The sequence below is a fragment of the Marmota monax genome, unplaced genomic scaffold (assembly GCF_021218885.2).
Source record: "Marmota monax isolate L192 unplaced genomic scaffold, Marmota_monax_Labrador192_F-V1.1 WCK01_AAM20220418_F8-fsc00026, whole genome shotgun sequence".
In the NCBI taxonomy this organism is placed as follows: domain Eukaryota; kingdom Metazoa; phylum Chordata; class Mammalia; order Rodentia; family Sciuridae; genus Marmota; species Marmota monax.
In genome coordinates this window covers 886,761-908,283 of record NW_026693108.1, presented here as the reverse complement: position 1 = coordinate 908,283, position 21,523 = coordinate 886,761, and the positions used below count along the sequence as shown (strand labels likewise).

At 63.9% G+C, this 21,523-nt stretch overlaps 1 protein-coding gene across 9 annotated transcripts in view; it reads left to right on the top strand.

The window, feature by feature from the left end:
• The window catches only part of Mcf2l (MCF.2 cell line derived transforming sequence like), a 92,834-nt gene that overhangs the window by 4,122 nt on the left and 67,189 nt on the right, over positions 1-21,523 (top strand). Inside the window, exon 1 of one of the 9 annotated variants that reach the window (XM_046454857.2) lies at positions 5,957-6,533. The exons of 6 other annotated variants lie outside the window; for them this stretch is intronic. In XM_046454857.2, coding sequence (XP_046310813.1) covers positions 6,443-6,533 — 91 coding nt within the window. In that variant the 5' untranslated portion in view covers positions 5,957-6,442. Of the gene's footprint in view, positions 1-5,956; positions 6,534-21,523 lie in introns of those variants that run through there. 2 more of the 9 variants (XM_046454861.2, XM_058582710.1) reach the window with 2 other exon arrangements.

The window sequence follows — 21,523 nt, the reverse complement described above, 5'->3', positions numbered from 1 at the left end:
GTGGATGGATGATGGACGGATGGGTGGCAGAGTGTAGATGAGTGAGTGGGCGGATGGATATATGGATGGATGGGTGAAGTGGGTGTGGGTAGATGGATGGGCAGATGTCTAGCTGAATGAATGGACTCATCTACACATCTACCCACCCACCATCCATCATCCGTCCACCTACCCACCTGTCCATCCATCTACCCAATCATTCATCTTGGGTGAGTGGGTGAAAGAATGAGGGGTGGGTGGGTGGGTGGGCAGGTGGTTGTGTGTATGGATGCATGGCAGGTGAATGGGTGGTGGGCATGAAGATAGACGGGTAGATGTGAAAGTGCAGCTATATCACGTTGTGACGTGGTCCAAGTGGTGATGCCGAGGACTGGCGCCGTAGGGACAAACGCATCCCTGAGTTGCCTCAGAGCATGAGTGATGAGGGGTGTTGAGCCCACTCGCTGCGGCCCCTGTTCTCTGAGGACCACGTGTCCTCCCTGACTGTGCCCATCACCCACCCTCTACGCAGTCCACCACGTCCAGTAACCCAACTCCAGCTGCCACCTTGAGGGGTGCTGTCCCACACCCTCGGAATAGCCGTCGGTGAGCGTTGGTGTCCATCTGCTGGTGCTCCCCGGAACAGTCCAGCTCCCCCCGGTGTCCTCTGTCCAACACCCCATTACAGAGCAAGCCATCGAGACTCTCTGGCTCCTCTCTGGGGAGGGTGAGTGGGAAGACAGATGTGCCAGGCTGCATCTGTGGTGTGTCCCGGTAGCCGCAGCAAGCGCTGGGCAGTGGGAGGGAGCATGAGCAAGTCAGCCAGACGCTGCCAAGTCCAGGGGGGTCTCGTTTCGCGGAGCGTGGCCCGCGAGGCTTCCCTGCAGACGTTCGTTTTCCGTGTTTCCTGGAGAACTTTCAGTTGTGAGGTCTTGGTGGAGCCCCTCGGCCGGCTCCCACGCTGTGACCCGGCCCTCACCAGGACAGCGGCTCCAGCGGTGGGTGTGTCTAGCTCCACGGTGCCACCCCCGGTCTTGGTCTGTGGCGCTGCTTGCCCCACGTGACTGGTCCACGTCGGGTCTCATCCTCTTGCACTCACAGGGCTGGGGCCGCTCTCCTCCCTCCCGTGATGGGGCTCCTGCCGCGGCTCTGCATCTGGGCCCTGCCGTGACACTCACTGCTCTCGGGTGTCCTGACCGATGCCCACGCTCTGCTGTTGGTGCCAACCTCTCCACTGGCTGGGCGCCTGAGTCCCACACTGCTCTCAGGAGGCCCGGCCACCCTGGGAAAGGCCTGGCCCTCCGCTGTTGACCATGATGCGACTCCGCTCTGTGTTCTGGGCTTGTGTGGGCCTGTGTCCACAGTGGCCTCCGCTCAGCCAGAGATGACTGGAGGACCGCGCCCACAATACGTAAGTGTGCCTCCCCACTCCCGTCCCGTCCAGGCAGTGGACGCAGCTGCAGCACCCTGGGGGCAGCTCTGCAGAGGTGGATTCCTGCAGTGGCCGGTGAGGGCTGCACATGGGAGCATGTGCCGAGCTCCGGCTGTCTGCACAGAGGGCCAGGCTGGAGAGGATCAGAGCCCCACAGCTGCTGGGGGTGTGTCATGCACTCACCCACCTTTCAGGGTGCCCGCATTGGGCTCCCAGGCAGACCCCCCAGGGAAGCAGACATGCTCTGACTCCCCAGTTATCTTGGGGTCAGAGGTAGCATGTGAAGTCCAAGAGGGGGGGGCTAAGGGTTCCCAAATCCATGAGTCCAGTTAGTGAGGAGGCTGAGACTGGCACTGGACCCTGGGCCTAACCCACAGAGGACTTGGGTGCCCTGCGGTGGAGCCTGCGAGCCGGGGTGCATCCTGCTCTGTCGAGACCACCTTCCCCTGTGGAGTCCCCCACGTCAGCTGTCCAACAGCAGCTGAGCCTGGGTGGCAGCCCTGGTCTGAGGTCACTCCTCCCATCGGCCCTCACCGCGGGGTGGCCGGGGCCGTGCTCCTCCCCATTGCTCCATGTGGAAACAGCCCCCCCCCACTGCTGCTGGGGTGTGCCCGGTGCCCAGGGCAGAGCTTCGGGAAGTGCAGGGTGTCAGCTTCCCCCCTGCTCTCCAGCTGTCTGCCGTTGGGATGCTCAGTGTGAGTGCCTCTCCTCAGAGTGAGCAGGATTAGTCTTCCCAACCCTGGATGCCTGCCCCGAGGGCCCAGAAGGGCCACCAGCGTGGTTTCTAGTGATTTAGTGCCCAGGACCAGGAACTGCAAAGGGTGATCTTGCTGCAGCCTGTGCTGTGGAAGTTGCGACTTTCCCGGGTTGCTGCGGGGAGTAGATCCGCGCGTGGGGCGGGCACTGGACGCAGGCCACCAGGGGCTGTTTCCCGAGGAGTCAGCAATGTCTGTGAGCGCTGCCCTCCCTCCGTCATCCCCGTGAAGTGGCCGTCTGCTCGTCATGGTATCTGCACGCTGGGCGTGTGTCGGTGCCCTGGCTGCCTGACCGCAGTTGGGCCAGCTTCCGGTCCCCCTCGCTGGAGGCAGATGAGCTTCTGTGGGAAACCCCCCGCTGCGTCTGAGGACCGAAGTCAAAGCTGAAAATCTGCGCATTTCAGAGAAGGGAAAGAGGAAATCGCTTTGAAAAGTAGACAAGACGCAGTCACCGATGAAACGTACCCACGGCCCTGGCATGGAGCAGGCACGGGCACAGGACCGGGTGCCTGGACCACACAGAGCACGGGTCCCCCTGGACTGTGGTCCCACGGGCCCTGGAGGCTGGGCGCCTGGCCACACGGAGCCGGCGGAAGCGCCTGTGCCCTGGGTGTCGCTGGGTGGAGTCGGTCCCGCAGTGTGGTGGTGCAGGTGCTGACTGGCCCACAGTGGGACTTAAATGGTGGGGACCACAGACGTCCAACTGGGAGGAGAGAGGCCTCGGGCAGACGGCTTTCCTCTTGCTCTAAAGCAGTGGAGTTTGTTCTCTCTGGCTTGGGTGGAAGGACGAGAGGCTGCCATACCTGAGCACCCGAGCCCGGCAGGGGCTGCAGCGTCCTCTGGCCTCCAGGGTACCGAGCCGAGGACACGGCCCGTCAACAGCAGGGCTTGGACGCCTGTGTGGACTGAGGGAGGTGTCTGCCCAGGGGCGCGGGTGGCGGGTGCTGGGGGTGTGCCGAGGCCTTCCTGCCTCAGAGGGCAGGAGGCGGGCACCAGCAGTGCCAGGCCTTTAGAGACCTCTCTGAGTTCTCCGTGTGCAGTGGACCCAGCTCTAAAGCACGAGGCTCGGCCTCTGGAGACGGGCCTTCTAGTGGGCAGGACTGCAAGGTGCTGGGGGCTGCTGCCCCTCTGTGGTCGGCTCCGCTTCACCTCAGAGGGTCCACCCCAGACTAGTAAAGGTAAAGGAAGCAGGACTAGGGAGAGCTGCTTTACTCTAACGAGTGGAGACAGACGTGGCGTGAGCTGCTCACGGTTTCCATGGGCGAGGGTCCTGCAGAGGGTCCTGGGCCCCTGACTGATGACTGAGCCAGCAGCGTCTGCAGCTCAGCGACACAGTGAGGCTGCTGCTGCGCCTGCTCGTTCTCCTGCCTCCCCACACTTGGGTGCGTGTGTGGACCGGGCTCCATGGCTGAGGCACTCTAGGCACCTGAGCAGCTCTGTGGAGGCGGAGGTCGGTGAGCCTCGGAGGCTCGCAGACCGCAGGACTCTAAGCAGTATTCTCACACTTCTCTTCATGAAGAAGGCCCCTGGTCACATTCATCTTATAACTTGGGCTTGGAGAAAAAATATTTGTCAGATCTTTCAAGCCATTTCCGAGCTGACTGCGGTTGTCTGGTACCCCCAGGTCACAGCCCGGGTTGGGTCCTGGTGGAGTCCCGTGGGCACCGTGAGGCACAGGCACGGCTTCCTTCCTCCTGGGGTCCTCGGAGCGCATGGCAGAGTTGCTTTGACTGAGAGAGAGACTAGCCTCTCGGGCTCTGGGGCCGTGACCCAGGGCTCAGACCCAGTTCTGCCGTCCACTAGGGGGTCACCACACTGCAGAGTTGCCAGGCCGCAGGGCCTTATGTGCCTTCTCTCTCCCCAGAGAATCCTTTGTTCCCAAGCAAATCCCCAAATCCCCCAAAGCCAGGGGAATGGAACCCTGTGGAGATGCTCAAGGTTTGAAGTCGGAGGACACAAAGGCGCTCATTGTCCTGAGGCTGACGGAGGTTGCGGTTGCTGGCCCCTGGCTGTCGGACTTGGGCAGAGGCCCCTGGTTTTTGCATGGGCCTTTATCCACTCTGCTGGGTCGCTGGGTCCAGTCCGAAGCCCAGCACAGCCTGGGCACTCGGGCAGGCCGCATGGTCCTGCTTCCCGAGTCACTGAGGGCAGAGCAGCTGTTGATTCCGTGCTCTCATCACACTAGAGGTGTGACCAGTGTCCAAGGGGGGCTTTATCTTGCAAGTCTGCTTGATCTTTGAAGATGGCTTGTCCTTCCTTTGGGTACGGGTGGAGCCCCGCACCCTGCTACAGAGCCACATGTGGCCCTGTCTTCTGTACTTTCAAGGACTTCCAAGTTGGTGTGGTCAGGCTTGGCCACTGGATGTCAGCAGGATTGACCAGCATGATGTGGCCATTATCTTAAAAAGGTAGGCAGATCAGTCCAAAGGCTCATTGAGAATAGCAGGTCCTGGGCTCTGTGAGGGCTCTGTCCCTCGAGGGCCTGGCCCCTGGTTCTTACTGGCTGTCTGATTCCAGGTCCTGACTCCCCACCTCTGTTAGAGGGACAGAGTCACCTTTGGAAGTGACAGGAGCACAGGTTAGGAGTGGCCAGCATGTGGCTCTGTCCAGGGCACCCCCACTGGGGTCGCTTCCTCGTGGGGCAGGCCAGGGCCCTGGGCACCAGGGGCTGGGCTCAGGAGGAGTAGCAGAGATGCCCATCTGAGCTGGGAACCCAGCTAAGCAGCAGCCTCCCTCCAGCTCCTCCCAGACGGTGCCTTGGCCAGAGCCCACCCCGACCCCTTCCTGTGGGCCCAGGGCTGCCACGAGCAGAGGGGTCCGCTAGGCATGTGGCTGCTCCGCGCTCTCCCCCCCGGGTGGGAAGGCCGCAGCAAGAACGATCGTCTCCTCACGCAGGTAGGGAGGCACGGCCCCGCGCAGAGAGGAACAGCCCGACGGGCGGCAGGCCAGGCACAGCAGCAGGCACCCTGGGTGGCAGCAGAGGAGCCACTGTCTGTGGGGGCCAGGCTGGTGGCAGGGCTGGGGGCCAGGGCTGCCTGCGCGGTCCTCTCTGTGTCCCTTTCTAGACAATGTTTTGGGGTGCTGGGTCTGGTGCGTGCTACAGGGCTGTTCCCTGCCTGTCCTGGCCACCACCCCATCCTAAGTCACCGGGGTCTCGCCGGCTTGCCAGGCAGGGTCGATTCACTCTTTTACTGCCGGAGATGGGTGTGGATTTCCTAGCAGTAGCTTAAGGCCGCACTGTAGATGGACGAGGGGTCCAGAGCAGCCTGCCCACTCCTCGTCCCCCAGACGCCAGCAGCAGGACGCTGGGCCACTGCCATCAGGTGTGCCCTGTTGGGCAGCAGACGTGCTGCTGTGGCCACGAGGCTGGGAACGGCGAGGAGCGCCCCAGACAGAGCGTGGCCTTTTGGAGACTGCCCCGAGCACAGACCCTCTGTCACTTTCTCACCCTGTGGCCCAGAGCGTGTAATACTGAGCACACGTGAGCCCATGGGACTGTGGGTGGCCAGGGTGACACAGCTGAAGTGAACAGCGTGCCAGGTCTGAACCCCCACGCTTGCCCAGTACGCGCTGCAGCGGCCACCCAGGAGTCAGAGGGCGGCATCCGTGGCCAGGGTGGAGGGTCAGAGCCACTGGCTGGGGTCAGGCGCAGCCTCTGTCCATGCAGAGCGGTGCTTGCCAAGCAAACCCACCCCACCGTTTCCTCTCCCCGAGCTCGCGGCCAGCGGGAGAACAGACGGCGGAACTGCCCGGTTATTTCAAGAAGCCGGCAGCCTCCCCTCCTCGGGCTTGTCGCTGTTTGTTTGAACTTGAGACTTCCTGAGCCTGAAAGGTGTTTGTGGCTCCAGCAGCTCCTGGCTTTGGAGCCGTGTCCACACAGCCTGTCTGAGGAAGGAAGCGTCCAACGCAAAGGCAGATGGGCGGGTGCGGCCGTCCACTCTGCTCTCTCCCAGAGCTCCAGGCTTCCCTCTGCCCACTCTCCGAGGTGTGGGGGCAGCCCAAGACCTCAGGACAGGCTGCAGGAGGACCGAAGGTGCCTGAGGGTAGGAAGACCAGAGCCCAGGAGGTGGCTTGGGACAGCCAGAGGTCTCCAGGAGCGTGACCACTCAGCACCCAGAGCCTCCTGCAGGCTGCTGGCGCCTGCACGGTCTCCAGCTGTCCCTGTGGAGACCTGAAAGTGGTGGAGACTGCGAGGTGCACTTGGCCGCGGCCACCCTGACCACAAGGTTGGACTGGCCTCTGTCTCTGCCTCAGAGACCCTTGTGAGGGCAGCTCCATGGCTGAGAAGGGAGCCTCTCGGGGGCCCATGCGCCGCTTCTGGTCACTGCCCAGGAAGCGTCGGGGTGCCCCAGGGCGCCCAAAGCCAGGTGAGATGGGAGGGATGGCATGGGGACATGGGGACAGGACTGGTGTCCCCTGGGGCAGGCGCCGCCCTGTGGTATTTCTTTCACATTGGAAAACTCTGAGCTGCTGTGGGGACTCTTGTACGAACCGAGGTGACCTGTGGGTGTGGCTGAGAGCCGGCCTGGGTCCAGTGGTGACCTGGGGTGTGGCTGAGAGCCGGCCTGGGGTCCAGTGGTGACCTGGGGTGTGGCTGAGAGCCGGCCTGGGTCCAGTGGTGACCTGGGGTGTGGCTGAGAGCCGGCCTGGGTCCAGGTTTGTTTGGCGCACCCTGGGTCTGCTTTGGTCCACCATCCTGAGGACCCGGCTCTCCCGCTGGCTGCTCCAGGAGAGGAGGCCATGTGGGGAACTGTGTGGGGGACGCTAGGCCAGAGGGGCAGTCGGGCAGGAGGGTGGGCGGAGCCTGGGGCAGTGGGTCCTGGGTGCACCGTCTCCCCCACAGCTGCCCTCCTGCCCGCCGGCTCTCCCAGCTCTCAGAATAATGTTTACAGATTGACCGCCCAGGGTGCGAGGACACGGCAGTGGGGCTGGAGAGAGCTGCTGCCCTCCGTGTCTGCTGCTGCTGGTGGGTGCAGCGTCTCCCCAGGGGACCTGGAAATGAAGGGCAGCTGCTAGGCCTTTGGATGCAGCTTCTGCTCTCAGGCACACTCGTGTCCTTAGGTGTCAGTGGGATCTGTCCCCTGCACACAGGCCCTTGACCCGTGGACTCAGGAGGAGAGGGCCAGGCAGCCGCTGGGCTCTGACTGCCATCTGAGGGTGGACGGGAGGCAGCCCTGCTGGAGTGACAGAGCCTGAGGGATGGCCAGGGATGCCTGATGACCCCCCAGAGGGGCACCGTGGGGCAGACCTCGCCCCTGCCTCTCCCTGCCTCCTCCTCCCTGTGGGTGCAGATGGTATCTAGGCCACGGAGGACATTGCCTGCTGGTCAGGCTGAGCCTGAGCTCGGGAGCCAAGATGCCAGGCCCCCCCACAGCCCCGCACAGCTCCTGGGTACCGCGGGGGCCAGGCGAACCAGCACCTGCCGGCACAGCCCGATGCCCAGCGGTGCTGCTCTCTCCTCTCCAGGCTGAACCCTGAGGCCCTCGCCCACACCAGGGAGGGGCTCTAGGAGGAGGACCAGATGTGTCCCCCATGTAAGGATCCCCCAGGACTCCCCTGCTGTGCAGTGGCCCCACTTGTCCCCCGCTGGCCCTGTGCAGAGGGAGGAGGTGGCCGTCTGTGGCAGTCACAGAGAGCTCAGCCTGCTCCATGGGAGGTTGAGGGGCAGGTGACTCTTCCTCTGAGTTCTGCTGTTCCTGGTGACCCCAGAGTCTCGCTCCAGACACTGGCTCTGCACCGTGTCCTTGGCTGGTGTCCACACTGGTGAGGGTCTGTGCCAGAGGTCGCAGAGGTACCTGAAGAAGTGTGTCTTCCATTCCTGGTCCCCACGTGTCCTGGGCTCCAAGAGCACACACAGCCCCGGCAGTGGGTGCGGGTCTCTGCTCACTGGCCCTGGACGGGCTGAGGCTGGCATCTCCTGCAGGCCCTGGAGGGCCACCCCCCAGGTGCCGGGTGGGGCTGCCTGTCTCCTGGTGGAGCCACACTGCAGGCTGCAGTTCAGGGCTGCCCGCCCAGCATTGATGTCCAGGAAATTGGAGCCCATCTGTGGGGCCCCTTGGTCCGTCCCCCACAGGGACTTGGTGGCCCGTGTGTGGGCCCCTCTGCCTGTCCCCCTGTAGGGACTTGGTGGCCTGTCTGTGGGCCCCTCTGCCTGTCCCCTGCAGGGACCTGGTGGCCCATGTGTGGGCCCCTCTGCCTGTCCCCCCGTAGGGACTTGGTGGCCTGTGTGTGGGCCCCTCTGCCTGTCCCCTGCAGGGACCTGGTGGCCTGTGTGTGGGCCCCTCTGCCTGTCCCCCCGTAGGGACTTGATGGCCTGTCTGTGGGCCCCTCGGCCTGTCCCCCGCAGGGACCTGGTGGCCCGTCTGAGGTGCCCCTTGGCCTGTCCCCTGCAGGGACCTGGTGGCCTGTGTGTGGGCCCCTCGGCCTGTCCCTCTGTAGGGACTTGATTCCCTTCAGTTCTTGCCTTCTGTGTTGTCAGGCTCAGGAGGTCAGGAGGGAGCGGCTGCGGGTGGGCATCCTGCCCAGGTGCTGGCCTGGGCCAGGCACGGAGGAAGTTGTCCCTGGGAGGAGGTGAGCTCAGCTGGGTGGGGAACCTGGACCCCAGGAGGTCACAGATGCCACTTCTGAGGGCATGTGGTACCATCAGCATCTAGGCCCACAGCTTCTGGCCCTGAGGGGCGGAGCTGAACAGAGCCACCAGGCCCTGTCTGTGAGGGGACCCGGGAGCAAGCCTCTGGCGAGTCAGTGTGTCCTGGCAGGCTGAGCGGCACCCTTGGGCCCAGCAGGGGAGGTGTGGTCCCTCTGTGAGGAGCAGTCCCAAAGTCTTGTGGGGAGGCCTGGAGGGGAGGAGTGGGGAGTAGAGGGCACCCCTGACCTTCCCCAGCCGCTGGCCAGGAGGACTGTTTGGTGGCCAAGGGGTCAGAGACTGTTTTTTTATGGGCCTCAACATGCAGCTATTGGAGGGAGTGTGGGGAGTCCTGTGGAAGTGGCCAGGGCAGCTGTGTCCACCAGGAATCGGGAGGGCGCAGGAGCAGGGGCCCAGCTGGGGTGCAGCAGGGGCAGCTGGGAGAGGCCCCCAGGCTTGGCCTCCTCCTTCAGGGAGCACCCCATGTCTGGAGAGAAGGGAGGGTCTGAGCAGCCTCAGAGCCCGGGAGGACCCAGGCCTGAGGGCTGGCCAGGCTGCAGCTCACCTCTTGGGGCCCTGGAGACTCAGATGGCCAAAGGTTTGCCTCTGGGACTCGGGGTAGGGGACAGCCCAGTGCAGGTGCAGGGCAGGTGGAGGGCAGTTCGGGTGGGCATCAGCCTGGTGCAGGTGCAGGGCAGGTGGAGGCACCTCGTGGCCCTAAGAGGATGTGCCTGCAGCCTGGGGCCGGGCCTGGCACTGCCCCGAGTCCACCTACTGGGTGGCTTCCACCTATTCCTGAGACACTGTTGGCCTGGCTCCTTCCTGCGTGCCCCTGGGTGTCCTGCCCCAGCTGGCCTCTTTCTCCATGGACAAGCCTCTGCTGGGCAGCGAGGCCAGTGTCCTTGGTCAAGCATGGAAAACAGCGCACTGGGATGGCAGCACTGTCAGCAGATGTGCCCGGGCGTGGTATGGCTGAAAGGCCGGACCTTCCTAGCCGCCCGAGTGGATCCTTGATGCCTCCCGAGGGAGGGAGGGAGGCTGCCACTCTGTCGGCCTCCGCTCTGCACATGCACCCGGCACGCTCAGAAACAGCCGAGCCTACCAGGGGCCCCGCTCCCACGGGGAAGGGCACCCCCTGTGCTCTGCTCGCTCTGCAGCATCGAGGCCAGGAAACGCTGTTGTGTTTACAGCTTAGAAATTCCCTTTGTGAGACCAACACACACCGTTCTAAACAGAGGCAGATTAATTAACAGAGGTGAGCTCTGGTTTGGTTTCAGGGGTCCTCCCTGCCTCCACTGCTGGGCAGGGAGAAGGTCAGACTTCAACTGTCCTTCCATCCACTGACCCAGTGCTGCCAGCTGTGCCTGAGATTGAGACCAAGTCGGGGTGGACGAGCAGTGTGCCCTGGGCCTTGTGTCCACTCTGGGCCGTGCATTCCTTATGCCACGGATCTCTGTGGAAAGCTGGAGAGGGTGGGGTCGGGTGTGGACCTCCCATCCCTGCCTCGCTGCCCTGTGGCACAAACGTGGCTCCAACCCTGGGTGGTGCTTTACCAGGTGGAGGAAGCCCCGGCCAGCAACCTGCTCCTGGTGTCTGACAGGTGAAGCTGCCCAGGGGCCCGCCTGGTGGTGTAGGGCACCACGTCCATCTTCCTCCACCTGCCTCAAGGCTAAGGGAAGCGTCCCCAGCGGTGTCCTGTGCTTTGAGCCACTGAGAATGGCTCGATTGTTCCTTTTCCTGAAGTCACCCACAGGCACGTGTCCACCTGGTGTCCATGTGTGAATACAGGTGGGGAGCGAGCCTGTTGGTCTTTGGAGAGCAATCACCTTCGAGTGCTCCATCCTGGTTGGGCTAAAATGAAAGTAGAAACCCACTTGCTTCCTCCTGAGGCTGCAGGGCATAGTCCAGATGGGGAGCTCCCGGCGCCCGGCGGAAGCGTGGGAGCAGGCCAGAGCGGCCATGGCAGGCAGACGGGTGGTGCACATCTCTGTGGCAGAAATGAAGAGCTACTACCTCTATTCCGAGTGGTGCTCCTGGCTGTGTTCTGTGGCTGAGGGTGAGTCCCGTGGTCACCTGGGGGCCACTCGTGGATCACGTGTAGGGTGTGCTGCATGGTGAGGTGGCAGCTGCTCCGACCAGGTGAGATCCATGCAGTCTTTCCCTCCAGAGCCGCCGTGGCTCAGGAACAAGGACTGGCAGTTAATGAACTTGTACCCACCTTTGATTTAATTCATGTCATGGTTTATCAAAAGCAAATAGTGTCCCCTGCCTGGCCTGTGGGTGTCCCCGCGTGTCAGATAAGGGCTTAGCAGTGCCTGGCCCTCAGAGCCTGAGGGTGCTGACATAACAAGGCCACGCTGAGACGTAAGAGACGGAGCAGAGCCACCAGCTGCATGGTGTTAATTGTCCCCTTGACAAGGTGACTTGCTTGAAGCCCAGCTGCTGCCTGCATTTGGGTCAAGTGGCACAAAGCCGCTTTGGACTGGGCTCCCCAGGGAGCATTGATCCCCAGGAGCCACCTGCCACAGGTCCCTGAGTTCCCTGCAGTGCACAGGCTGAGTCCCCCTCAGTCTTGAACCCAGAATATCCAGTGAGGAGCAGGCGTCTCCCGCAGGGACGTTGCAGTTGGAAGTGGGGGTCTTGGGAGGAAGATGGGGGCCTGCATGGACGTCCTGCACTCTGCCTGGCTCAGCAGTTCTGATCCTTGTCCAGATCCGGAGCTTTGCGGTCTGCAGGAGAAGCTCGTGCAGCTGACCGCACCTGGTCCTCCCAAGCGTGGCACCTGCGCAGGGCCCACGCTCCGCTGCCCCCCCGGAAGGACAGTGGTGCTGTTTAAGACACAGCAGTGCTGTGGAGGGTCATGGCAGGCCCCAGGGCAGCAGCCTCTCAGCCAGAGAGCATAGCACAGGGCAGGTTCGGGCACGTGGACCCTGGCTACCACCGGGGGAGGGAGAGCGTGGCCAGGACTGGTGACTTGACAGAGGGTGGGCAGGGTGGCAGTGCAGGTGGGCGCTCACTGGTGCGATCCCCCGGCCAAGGGGACAGGCCTGGCCCACCCGTAGCTGGGCCTGTCCTCCATGCAGCTATTGTGGAGCCTCATCTGTGAAACTGAAAACTCTGTCTCCCCATGAGGAGACTGAGGCTGAGGAGTGCGGCTCGGTGGGGTGGACACTGGGCAGAGATGTCCAGCACTGAGGGCTCACGGTGCCTGTTGGAAACAGGCTGTGTTCCCCGGCTGTGTGGGCTGGGTCCGTGCCCCGTGCTCTCTAACACAGCGTCCTGGCAGGGCCTCTAGACATACCTGGGCTTCAGAGGCCCAGGGTGCCGGACATGAGGGCCAGGTTCCCAGTCACTGAGCTGGCCTGGGCCACCAATGTGACACGAGCAGACTGCAGTAGGAACAGTATAGCCGGGGAGCTGCTCTTCCAGGGTGCCTGCTGTAGGGACAGGGACAGAGCATGTCTTTGGAGCAGGGTCTCTGTGCCACATCCTGGATCAGGTTGGACAGAGTCCTTCATCATGTTCCCAAAATGCTGTCATCTAAACTGAAAGGGCACAGCGGGTGAGGGCGCAGGCCCACCGCGGGCAGTCCTGGTCGGGTCTGCCACGGAGCTGCCCCGTGAGGCCTCCGTTTCCACAGACTGCCCAGCTCCCTCCTGGCTCCCGGGACCCTCTGTTCACATGAGAGTGAGGAGACAGAATGCCACGAAGCAGGTGCCCTACCCACTTGGTGGACACACTTGCTGGTGAGAAGACGAGTTGGTGGCCCAACAGGGGCTGAAGTCGCCCGTCCGCAGCTCGGCAGAGTCCACCCTGAATTCCAGAGGTGCAGCTCCTCTGCGCACAGCGTGCGGAGGGCCGGGGAGGGGGCCCGCGGCAGGAGAGGCGTCTCGGCCCATCCTGGGGCCAGGCTGCCACCCACCCACCCTGCCTGCTCCAGCGGGCATTCCTGCTGTGAAGGCCAGCGAGGAGAGGCCGCCTCTGAACTAACTGCCCTGTGCAAACCTCGCCCCCACCCAGGGCTAGACTGGGCCTGTGTGTGTGCAAGCCTGGCACCCACGGTGCTGCCCGCGGTGCCGTGGTCTCTGTGCCACCAGCTGCCCTGAGAGGCGATAATGGGAACGCCCAGCTGAGAGTTAGGGTCGTGCAGGACGGGTCAGAGCCGTCCTGCACAGGACAGGACAGAACAGGGCTGCAGGTCCCTGTTCTGCAGGGAGGAAGAGTGGGGCTGGGTGCAGAGGTCCACTCTGAGCACAGGACCTGTGTCTAGAGAGGAGGGTGGGGCGCCTCCATCCAGGATGTGGACGGGCTTCCGGCTCTGGGGAGTTCCCTTGACACCTGCAGAGGGACTCGGCAGCCCCGAGGGCAGGTCACTGTTTGCCCAGTGGACCTGGCTGCTTCTCCCCCCACCTGCAGGCTCTCATCCTGCAATGTTTGCTCTGACATCATGGTGACCAGAAGAGGCGGTTCCGGCCTCAGGTGCCGGCCTCAGGTGCCATCCTGGTTCCTTCCCACTTGGACCCAGAGATGCAGAGGAGGGCGACAGCGGGGGGCCCACGCGGGTCCTGCATCCTGGGCAGGGGTGCCCCTTCCTCGGGCTCCCTGTGCATGGGGCAGTGGGTGTGGCCGCACTGTGTTCCCAGCTGGCCCTGGGTGGCCGTAGGGACATGAGCTGAGGAGGAGGCCACTCCAGGTGCTTTCTCGTGGACACAGCGTGAGTCCAGTGACGTTCTTTTCCACTGTGTCCACCTGACACCGTTCCCAGTTGCAGGACCACGTCTGCCCTGGCCACAGCACAAGCCCGCAGACCTGGGGTCAGTGTTTAAGGCAGGATTTACGAGGTCTGGTTCACACTGGCTTAAACCCCGCATGGGACGTGTGCTCTGGCCTGCAGCTTGGGTCGGCTTTGGGACAGGCTTCTGTGTCTCTAGCGAGATCTTTTTTCAAGGACAGAAAGTAAAGACTGGGCAGTAAACCCAGCACCAGGGCCCCTCCCGTGCCGGGTGCTGCTGGCTGGCTCCTGCCTGTGACGCCCACAGGTGCCCCTGAGCGGCATCTGCTCCCGAGAACGCACCTTGCTGGCCACGGCTTGGGCACAGGCAGTCCTGTGAGCTCTGCACACGGATGGCAGCATGTTGAGGAGCAGAGCTGTCTCCTGTGTCCACTAGGAGTGACCACGGGAACAAAGGATTTCCAGGCCTTGAGTCGCACCTTTCTTTGCTCGTTCATTCATTCCCTGGAGGGGCAGCACCAGTGTCCACTGCAGGCCAGGCCCCTGCTGGGTGCTGGGGTCAATCACTACGCTCTCTAAGCAGCTGCCACTCGGAGCCATCCTGGGCAGGGTCAGGGAGCTGGCCACGACAGCTGCTGAGCGGATCCTGAAGGCCCGTGTCCTGCCCCCTGGCTGCCCAGCAGCTGTCCGATGGTAAACGGGCCTGTTCCTGGGCATGGCTGCTGGCTCCCGTGGGCCCCTGGCCTGCAGGGCCGAGTGGCCTGTTTCCTTCCAGGACACAGCGTGAGATTCGCTGTGAGCCCAGGAGAGCGGGCGTGAGCTCTGCGCTGCCCTTGGACAGCCGCTCTCTGCCTCGGTGGTCTTACGCTTGGAACGGGCCACGTTTGGGGTGTCCTCCTGAAGGCGCACGCCCTGCCCGACCGCCCGGCCGAGTTCTGACTCTCAGCGAGGCAGGCGCAGATTGCTGTGAGCGGGATGGCATTACGTTGGAGGTCCCCTGGGAAGTCGCAGCCTACCCTGGACCCGTCAGGAGAGTGCAGCCGGGCGCAGGAGCCCACCCAACTGTGGTGCACTTCACAGTCCCCCGCTCTGGCCGTTTGGGACCTGTTTTCAGGTGCTGGGGCAGGCTCTCCTTTGTGGCCCACGTAGGAGCTGCCCCCTGTCTGGGGCTTGGCACCTCTGCTCTCACCCTCGCGGCCAGCGTGATACGTCCAGGGGAGCAGCTTCTGGTGGAAAGTCCTCTGTTTGTGGTCCTTGTGATCTCGCAGTATGTGAGGCCGAGCCAGGAGAGCGCTCCCTTTCCACGAGTGCCCCATGCCTGTCCCCAGCAGGAGCTGCTGACCCTCGGAGAGCGTGCTGCCCCTGAGCTGTCCTCGCCGGACTCACCAGTGTGCTCAAGCCAGGGGGTGGCCCTCAGGGGGCCGTGCTGCTGCCAGCGGGGTCACCCTCGGAGGCTGGCGCCCTCGGCTGCCTGTCCAGGGAGTCTGAGCACGTCCCCCCCACACAGCCAGGGTTAGAGCCCTTGCTCCCTGGGTGGATGCTGGAACTCAGTGGGGCTCTGGGAAGTGAGTGCTGGACTGTTCGCCAGGCCCACGAAAGAGGGACGTGGAGCGCAGTTTCTCAGCTGGATCTGGTTTTTATGAGACATTGACTGTTCCAGTTGGGGGAGGAGGGGACTCGGAACTCAGTTTACTCCCCTATGCGTTCCACAGCCACAGCCCACGAGCTTGGTCCGCGGCGTCTGGCGACTGTAGTCACTGAAAGCCGGATGACCCCGAAACACGGAAAGGTCTTCTCAGCTCTGCTCTTAAAAGCACTGACTTTTCTGGCTGTGGTGGCCACACCTGCAATCCCAGCAACACAGGAGGCCAAGGCAGGAGGGTCACAAATTGAGGCCAGCCTCAGCAACTTAGCAAGACTTGGTCTTGAAATAAAAATTAAAAAGGACTGGGGTGTAGCTCAGTGGCAGAACACCCTGGGTTCGATCCCAAGTACTGACCCTTGAGTCCTGGTTGGGCTGTGATTGCAGAAGAGAAAACATCCCCTCTGCAGACTGTGCCTCCCCTGGTGCCCACTGGGAGACGAGGCCTGAGCGCAGGCTCTAAGAGCCGCCATGGCTGGTTGGCTGTGTCTTCACCAGACCCGCACCCAGCGTCCAGGGAGTGGTGGGGGCTGTGGTGTCCTCTCAGTCCTCTCTCTTCCCCAGGACGAGGGGCAGGCAAGGTCCCAGCTCTCCACTGTCCTCACAGGGTCTCATGTTCCTCCCCTTGGTGGGGGGGACTGTGGCTGTGGGTGCAGCAGGAGACCCAGCGGGATGCCCTCGGGCCTGGGTGCCCGGAGCCTGGCCCCCCCATGGTCATAGCAGGAGGAGCCACTGGGGCACCTCCAAGGTCGCGGGGCACACGTCCACCCGGTGCCAGTTGGTCCTACCCTGATCTGTGCTCCCATCTTCCCAGGCTGCTCTGTGTCCCTCCCAGGGGCCCAGACGGCAGGGCCATACCCACCCACCGCCAAGCCACCAGACTCTGGGTCCCAGGGCTGGCCGAGCGTCGCGCACCCCCTGACTCTGGGGCACAAAGGCGAGTCTCGTTTACAAACAAGATGCACTGGCTCTGGGGAGTCTGAGAGTCACCGGGAAAAGCTTACGTGACGTGGCCCAGCCCCCGCAGTGACCCCCCTGTAGCAGAGCAGACCCCCAGGGAGCGGGCCGGACCCCCGCCTCAGTTTCCTGTGTACCTTTCCCCGTGCTTTCCATGACAGGAAACCTCGGCAAAGCAGCTCAGTGAGGGCAGGGGACCCCTCTGAGCTCCCTGGTCACCCTTGTCCAGCCGGCTCTTCTCCCCTGGATATGGGTCTGAGGGCCCGTGGCAGGACGCACCCGCCCACGTGGCCACAGACAGGGGCTGTCGTGTCTGTCTGCAGGGCCCAGCCACCTCTCCTGGAGTGCCGAGCAGCTCTCTGTCTTCTGCCACCCCCACGAAACCCCACCGCCGTCAGGCACACCCTTGGCCCGGCCGGGACAGGGAGAAGGCGTTCTCCACCCCACGTGTGACTGCAGCTGCAGGGAGCGGCCGGGCTGGTCCCGGGCCACAGCCTCACTGCCAGGGCCACTCCTGGCCAGTGGGTGTGCCGCGTGTGCCCCTCCCGAGCAGGCACAGCTGGGAGCCGGGCAGGGGCTTTGGAGCGTCTTATCCTGCGCCTCGTAGCAGGGGGCGACCTGGGCCAGGGGCCTCCCCAGCTCCTCGTTTCCCCCGGGACGCAGAATTGCCACAGGGAGCCTCGGGGGGTCCCAGGGGCTCCTAACACCCCTGTGTCCAGGCAGTGGGCTCTGCCTCTGAGCTCTCGGGTCTGTGAGGAGGTGGGCAGGGAGCCCAGTGCTGCCCCAGGACTCTCTGGACAGCCAGAGTAGGGGCACCACTGATCTCGTCCACCCTCACTGGCCACGTGGGCACTGAGGTGCTGGAAGCGGCCACACCCGTGTGTCCCCTGCTCTGTGGCCTTGTATCTGCCTTGGTCCCACCTGTGTTTGCTCTCTGTGCTGCCCTCACCCAGCCGGGTGGATCGGGCTGTGAGTGATTGGCCACCAGCGGACACAGCTAGGCCCCTGTGGCTGGCAGTGGCCCGTGACCTCCCTGCTGTCTGTCACATGTTTGCAGAACCACTAGGGCCTTTGCTCCTGCAACCGCTGGGGCAGGGAAGTGACCGAAGGTCCAGGGCCTGCTGGACAATGGGCCTCCGCCCCTCCCCGACCCCGGGCCGCCCCAGGGTGCCAGGGAAGGGGGCGCTCATTGTTCAGAGCGATCATATCTGGGCTTGCGTGTCTGGTGTCCTCATCAGGCAAGGAGGGTCTTCCTGTTTGTCTTCTCGAGACGGCGAGGTGCTGGCCTGCTGGCTCGGGTGGCCAGCATGCCTTCTGTGGCCTGTGGGAGCCGGCATCCTGGCCTTGTCGTGCTGCACCTCACGGAGGCCCAGGGCCTGCAGGCTCAGCACAGTGCTGTGGCCACTCTCTGTGCCTGTGGTCCTGTCACAACCCACAGGTCCAAAGGAGGCTGAGCCAAACCCTGAGCCGAGCAGCTCCTCCGGCTGCTGCCCTCAGTCCCTCCAGTCCAAGGAGGCGAGACCCTAAGTGCTGAGATCAGGAAGCAAAACCCAAGTGCATAAACCCTGGAAAAGTGTCAGAGCTACAGTAAAACCTCGGAGTGTTCCCACATGGGCTCAGAGCCGGGGGAGTGGGGTGAGAGCTGGGCAGGGGGAGCCTGACCAGGAGGTCGCCTTGGCCTGAGTGGAGGGACCTTGGAGGTGGCTCCAGACGTGGTGTTCCTCGGGACAGGGCCCTTTGTCGGCCTGTGCTCCTGGCCTCGGCAGGGCCCTGGCAGCGTGTAGGCAGCGTGGGCCTCGCACCTGGGTGGGGAGGGGGCCACTGTTCCAGCTGGATCAGGGCTGGCCCTCTAGGACCCCAGGTCCCACTAGAATGCATGCAGCTTTTCCTTGTCCCCGTAGACAAGTGTGACGTCAGCTGTGACGCCACAGTAAGCGTGGAGGGGCCTCGGGGCCTCACCTGGAGGTCAGGTGCGGCCAGGCTGCAGCAGATCCACCACTGGACAGGCACGCCCAGCCCTTGTGGGCTGACCCACTCCCATCGACTTTGGGATACCTCAGCCTTGGTGTTTGAATGTGACACTGGGACTCTGTTCCACGGGGCTGCATCTGACCAGCACGGCTGCACCTCCTCATGAGATGGCCAGCCTGGGCGGGAGAGGCTCCGTGCTCCTGGGGGAGCGTGGGCAGAGCCGGACCTGCCTTCCTGGGGGAGAGCGTGCACCCCGCCCCAGGCCTTTAGCTGGCAGGGGGCCGGGTCGCAGGGGCCGTCCGCACTGCCCGGTGTGGGCCCTTCCCCAGGCCTCCCCCTCTGGCCTCTCCGTGGCCCTTCACGCCTGGTCCCTTGCTTTCCACCGCACTGGGTGCTCTGGGAGCCGAAGGGCTAGACGTGGGCGCCCGCTCCGCTTCCCACCTGGAGAGTGCCTCACACAGGTGGCTTTCTGGCTGGACCTGAGCATGATTCGGGCTCAGCCGAGGGGTCCAGACCTGGGCTCCTGTCACGTGCCCCCGAGTGCATGCGCATCCTGTGGGAGAGGACCTGAGGTGACGTCTGGGGCACTGCCCAGTCTTTGAGGAAAGTGGCTCTGTCCTCTGCTGGTGGGCTGCAGCTGGGTGGGAGAGGAACTTGACCCAGGCCCTGTTGGCCCCGGCCAGCTATTCCCTAGGCCGTACCAGGCCCCTCGCGCTCCACTGTCCCATGGGGTCAGACCTTGGTTGGGGACCGAGGGAGTGCCGTCCTGCCCAGGGCTCTTCCTCCAGCACCGTGTGGACAGGAGCCCCTGAGCTGGTGCCTGGCCCAGCGGCCTTCCCAGGAGGCCCTGCCCTTTGCTCCGCTCACCACGCAGTGCTGAGTGAGGCGGGGTGCTCCTTCCTAACCCCACGCGCTAGGGTCCAGGTCCCACCAGGCTGCGCGTCCATAGGGGCCAAGCCATGGCCTGCTGCAGTGAGGCCGGGGGAGCCCCTTCCCCAGGGTGTGGGAGGATGCGTCCTGGGCAGCCCTGGACAGGGCAGCATTGGGACACGTGGCTGCTGCACAAGTGGTGCTGACTTGGGTGCAAGTCCTGTGAGGCGACGTGCCACCCAGACACTTCACCGCGCGTCGGAGGGCCAAGGAGGAGCGCGGGGGCTCCACAGACTCGCCTGCTCTCCCAGCCACCTCCAGCGGAGGGCGCTCCCGCCCACCATCAACACACTGGCACTGGGGCTGGGTCCATACAGAGGCTAACGAGGACCGAGCATGGCATGTGGGGCCCTGTTCTGCCCAGGAGCTGCCCACTCACAGCAGGCAGGACGGGAGACACGAGAGCTGGGGAGCCACAACAGGAGTGGCTGACCTCGGGAAGGGGATGTTGAGCAAGGGGGGAGCAACAGCCCTGTGCTGTGGGCTGGAGAGCAAGACCAGCCCAGGCGGGCTTCGGAAATTGTACTTGAAGTGTCCTCCTAACAGAGAGGACAAAATGACATTAGTGTCCACACCTCCAGATCTGGTCCCTCTCACAGGACACAGTGGTGTGAGTGTCCACACCTCCAGGCCCGGTCCTCTCACAGGACACAGTGGTCTCAGTGTCCACACCTCCAGACCTGGTCCCTCTCACAGGACACAGTGGTCTCAGTGTCCACACCTCCAGACCTGGTCCCTCTCACAGGACACAGTGGTCTCAGTGTCCACACCTCCAGACCTGGTCCCTCTCACAGGACACAGTGGTCTCAGTGTCCACACCTCCAGACCTGGTCCCTCTCACAGGACACAGTGGTCTCAGTGTCCACACCTCCAGACCTGGTCCCTCTCACAGGACAGTGGTGCAGGCCCACCTTTATCTCAGTGCAGTGTCTGAATCCCCTCCCTTGAGGCTCCCTCGTGTCCGTGGCCATGACACTGCCATGGCCAGGTTGCCGTGGTCCTGCACACACAGCTTGCAGGAGAGACCTGTGCTTTGGGCTTGCCGCCGTGGAGTGTGGCGTTTTTGATTTTGAAAGGATGATCCAGGGGCACACGCCGGGGCTCCAGTGGCAGGGTGTGTCATCCCTGGTGGGCGGTGAGAATGGAGTCCTGCCTGAGATCAGTGGCCAGAGCTCAGACCTCGACCTCGGTTGCTGGGCAGTTTCTGGAAAGGTCCTCAGCTGCCAGGGAGGGAGGCACAGACCTCAGTGCACCCCAAGGGAGCTGTTGTCTCAGAAGTGAGTAGGACACAGTGACGAGGCGGTCACTCAAGACCCCTGGGTGTGCTGTGTGTCCTCTGGGGTGGGCTCAGCTGTGGCTCTGGGTGGGTTCCAGGGACTGTCAGGTGGAGCAGGACAACCATGTCCCGTGCAGGACACTCCAGGGCAAGGCCAGCGGCCCTTCCGTCTGCCTGGCTGTGGGCTCTGCCCTGGGCCATCTTCCCCAGGGCTGTGTCCACTGCTCAGTGAACCCGTGGGTATCTGCCCCCTTGGGTCCTGCAGACCAAGGTGCTGGTGCACGCTGCAGCCTCACTGTGAGGAGAAGGAGGCTGGGGACATGCAGAGCAGGAGGAGGAGTGAGCAGGTGGCGCTGGCCCGGCTCAGACATCTGGCTCTGTCCAGCGCCTCTCCCTTGGCCAAAGGACGCCTGGCACCTCTCGCTGACCCCATGTTGGCACTGTCTCTAGCAGTCATGTTTCCATGCCACGTCAGCCTGAAGCCCCCTCCACCTCGCTGTCCCTTCAGGCCATCCCTGTCCACCTTGCTGTCCCCCCCAGGCCACCCCTGTCCACCTCGCTGTCCCCCCCAGGCCACCCCTGTCAACCTCACTGTCCCCCCCAGGCCACCCCCTCCACCTCGCTGTCCCCCCCAGGCCACCCGTGTCAACCTCGCTGTCCCCCGCCAAGGCCGCCCCTGTCAACCTCGCTGTCCCCCCCAGGCCACCCCCTCCACCTCGCTGCCGCCCCAAGGCCGCCCCTGTCCACCTCGCTGTCCCCCCCAGGCTGCCCCCTCCACCTTGCTGTCCCCCCCAGGCTGCCCGTGTCAATCTCGCTGTCCCCCCCAGGCCACCCCCTCCACCTCGCTGTCCCCCGCCAAGGCCGCCCGTGTCAACCTCGCTGTCCCCCCCAGGCCACCTCCTCCACCTCGCTGCCCCCCCAAGGCCGCCCCTGTCCACCTCGCTGTCCCCCCCAGGCTGCCCCCTCCACCTCGCTGTCCCCCCCCAGGCCTGTGACTTCACTGGCAGAGTCCGCAGGGGCAGGAGACCTTGGCCTTCGGTGGCTTCCATGGCAGGTGGCCTTCAGTGACCTGGAGCGTGTCTCGGTGGGCAGGCATTTGGGGTAGGTGTGCCCTGGCCCCACAAGCATCTGGGTTTGGTTTGAGTTTGGGGGAACCCCACGAGCCGGGCGTGAGTTTGGGGAACCGCGCGAGCCGGGCGTAAAGTGGGTGCCTGCTCGGCCATG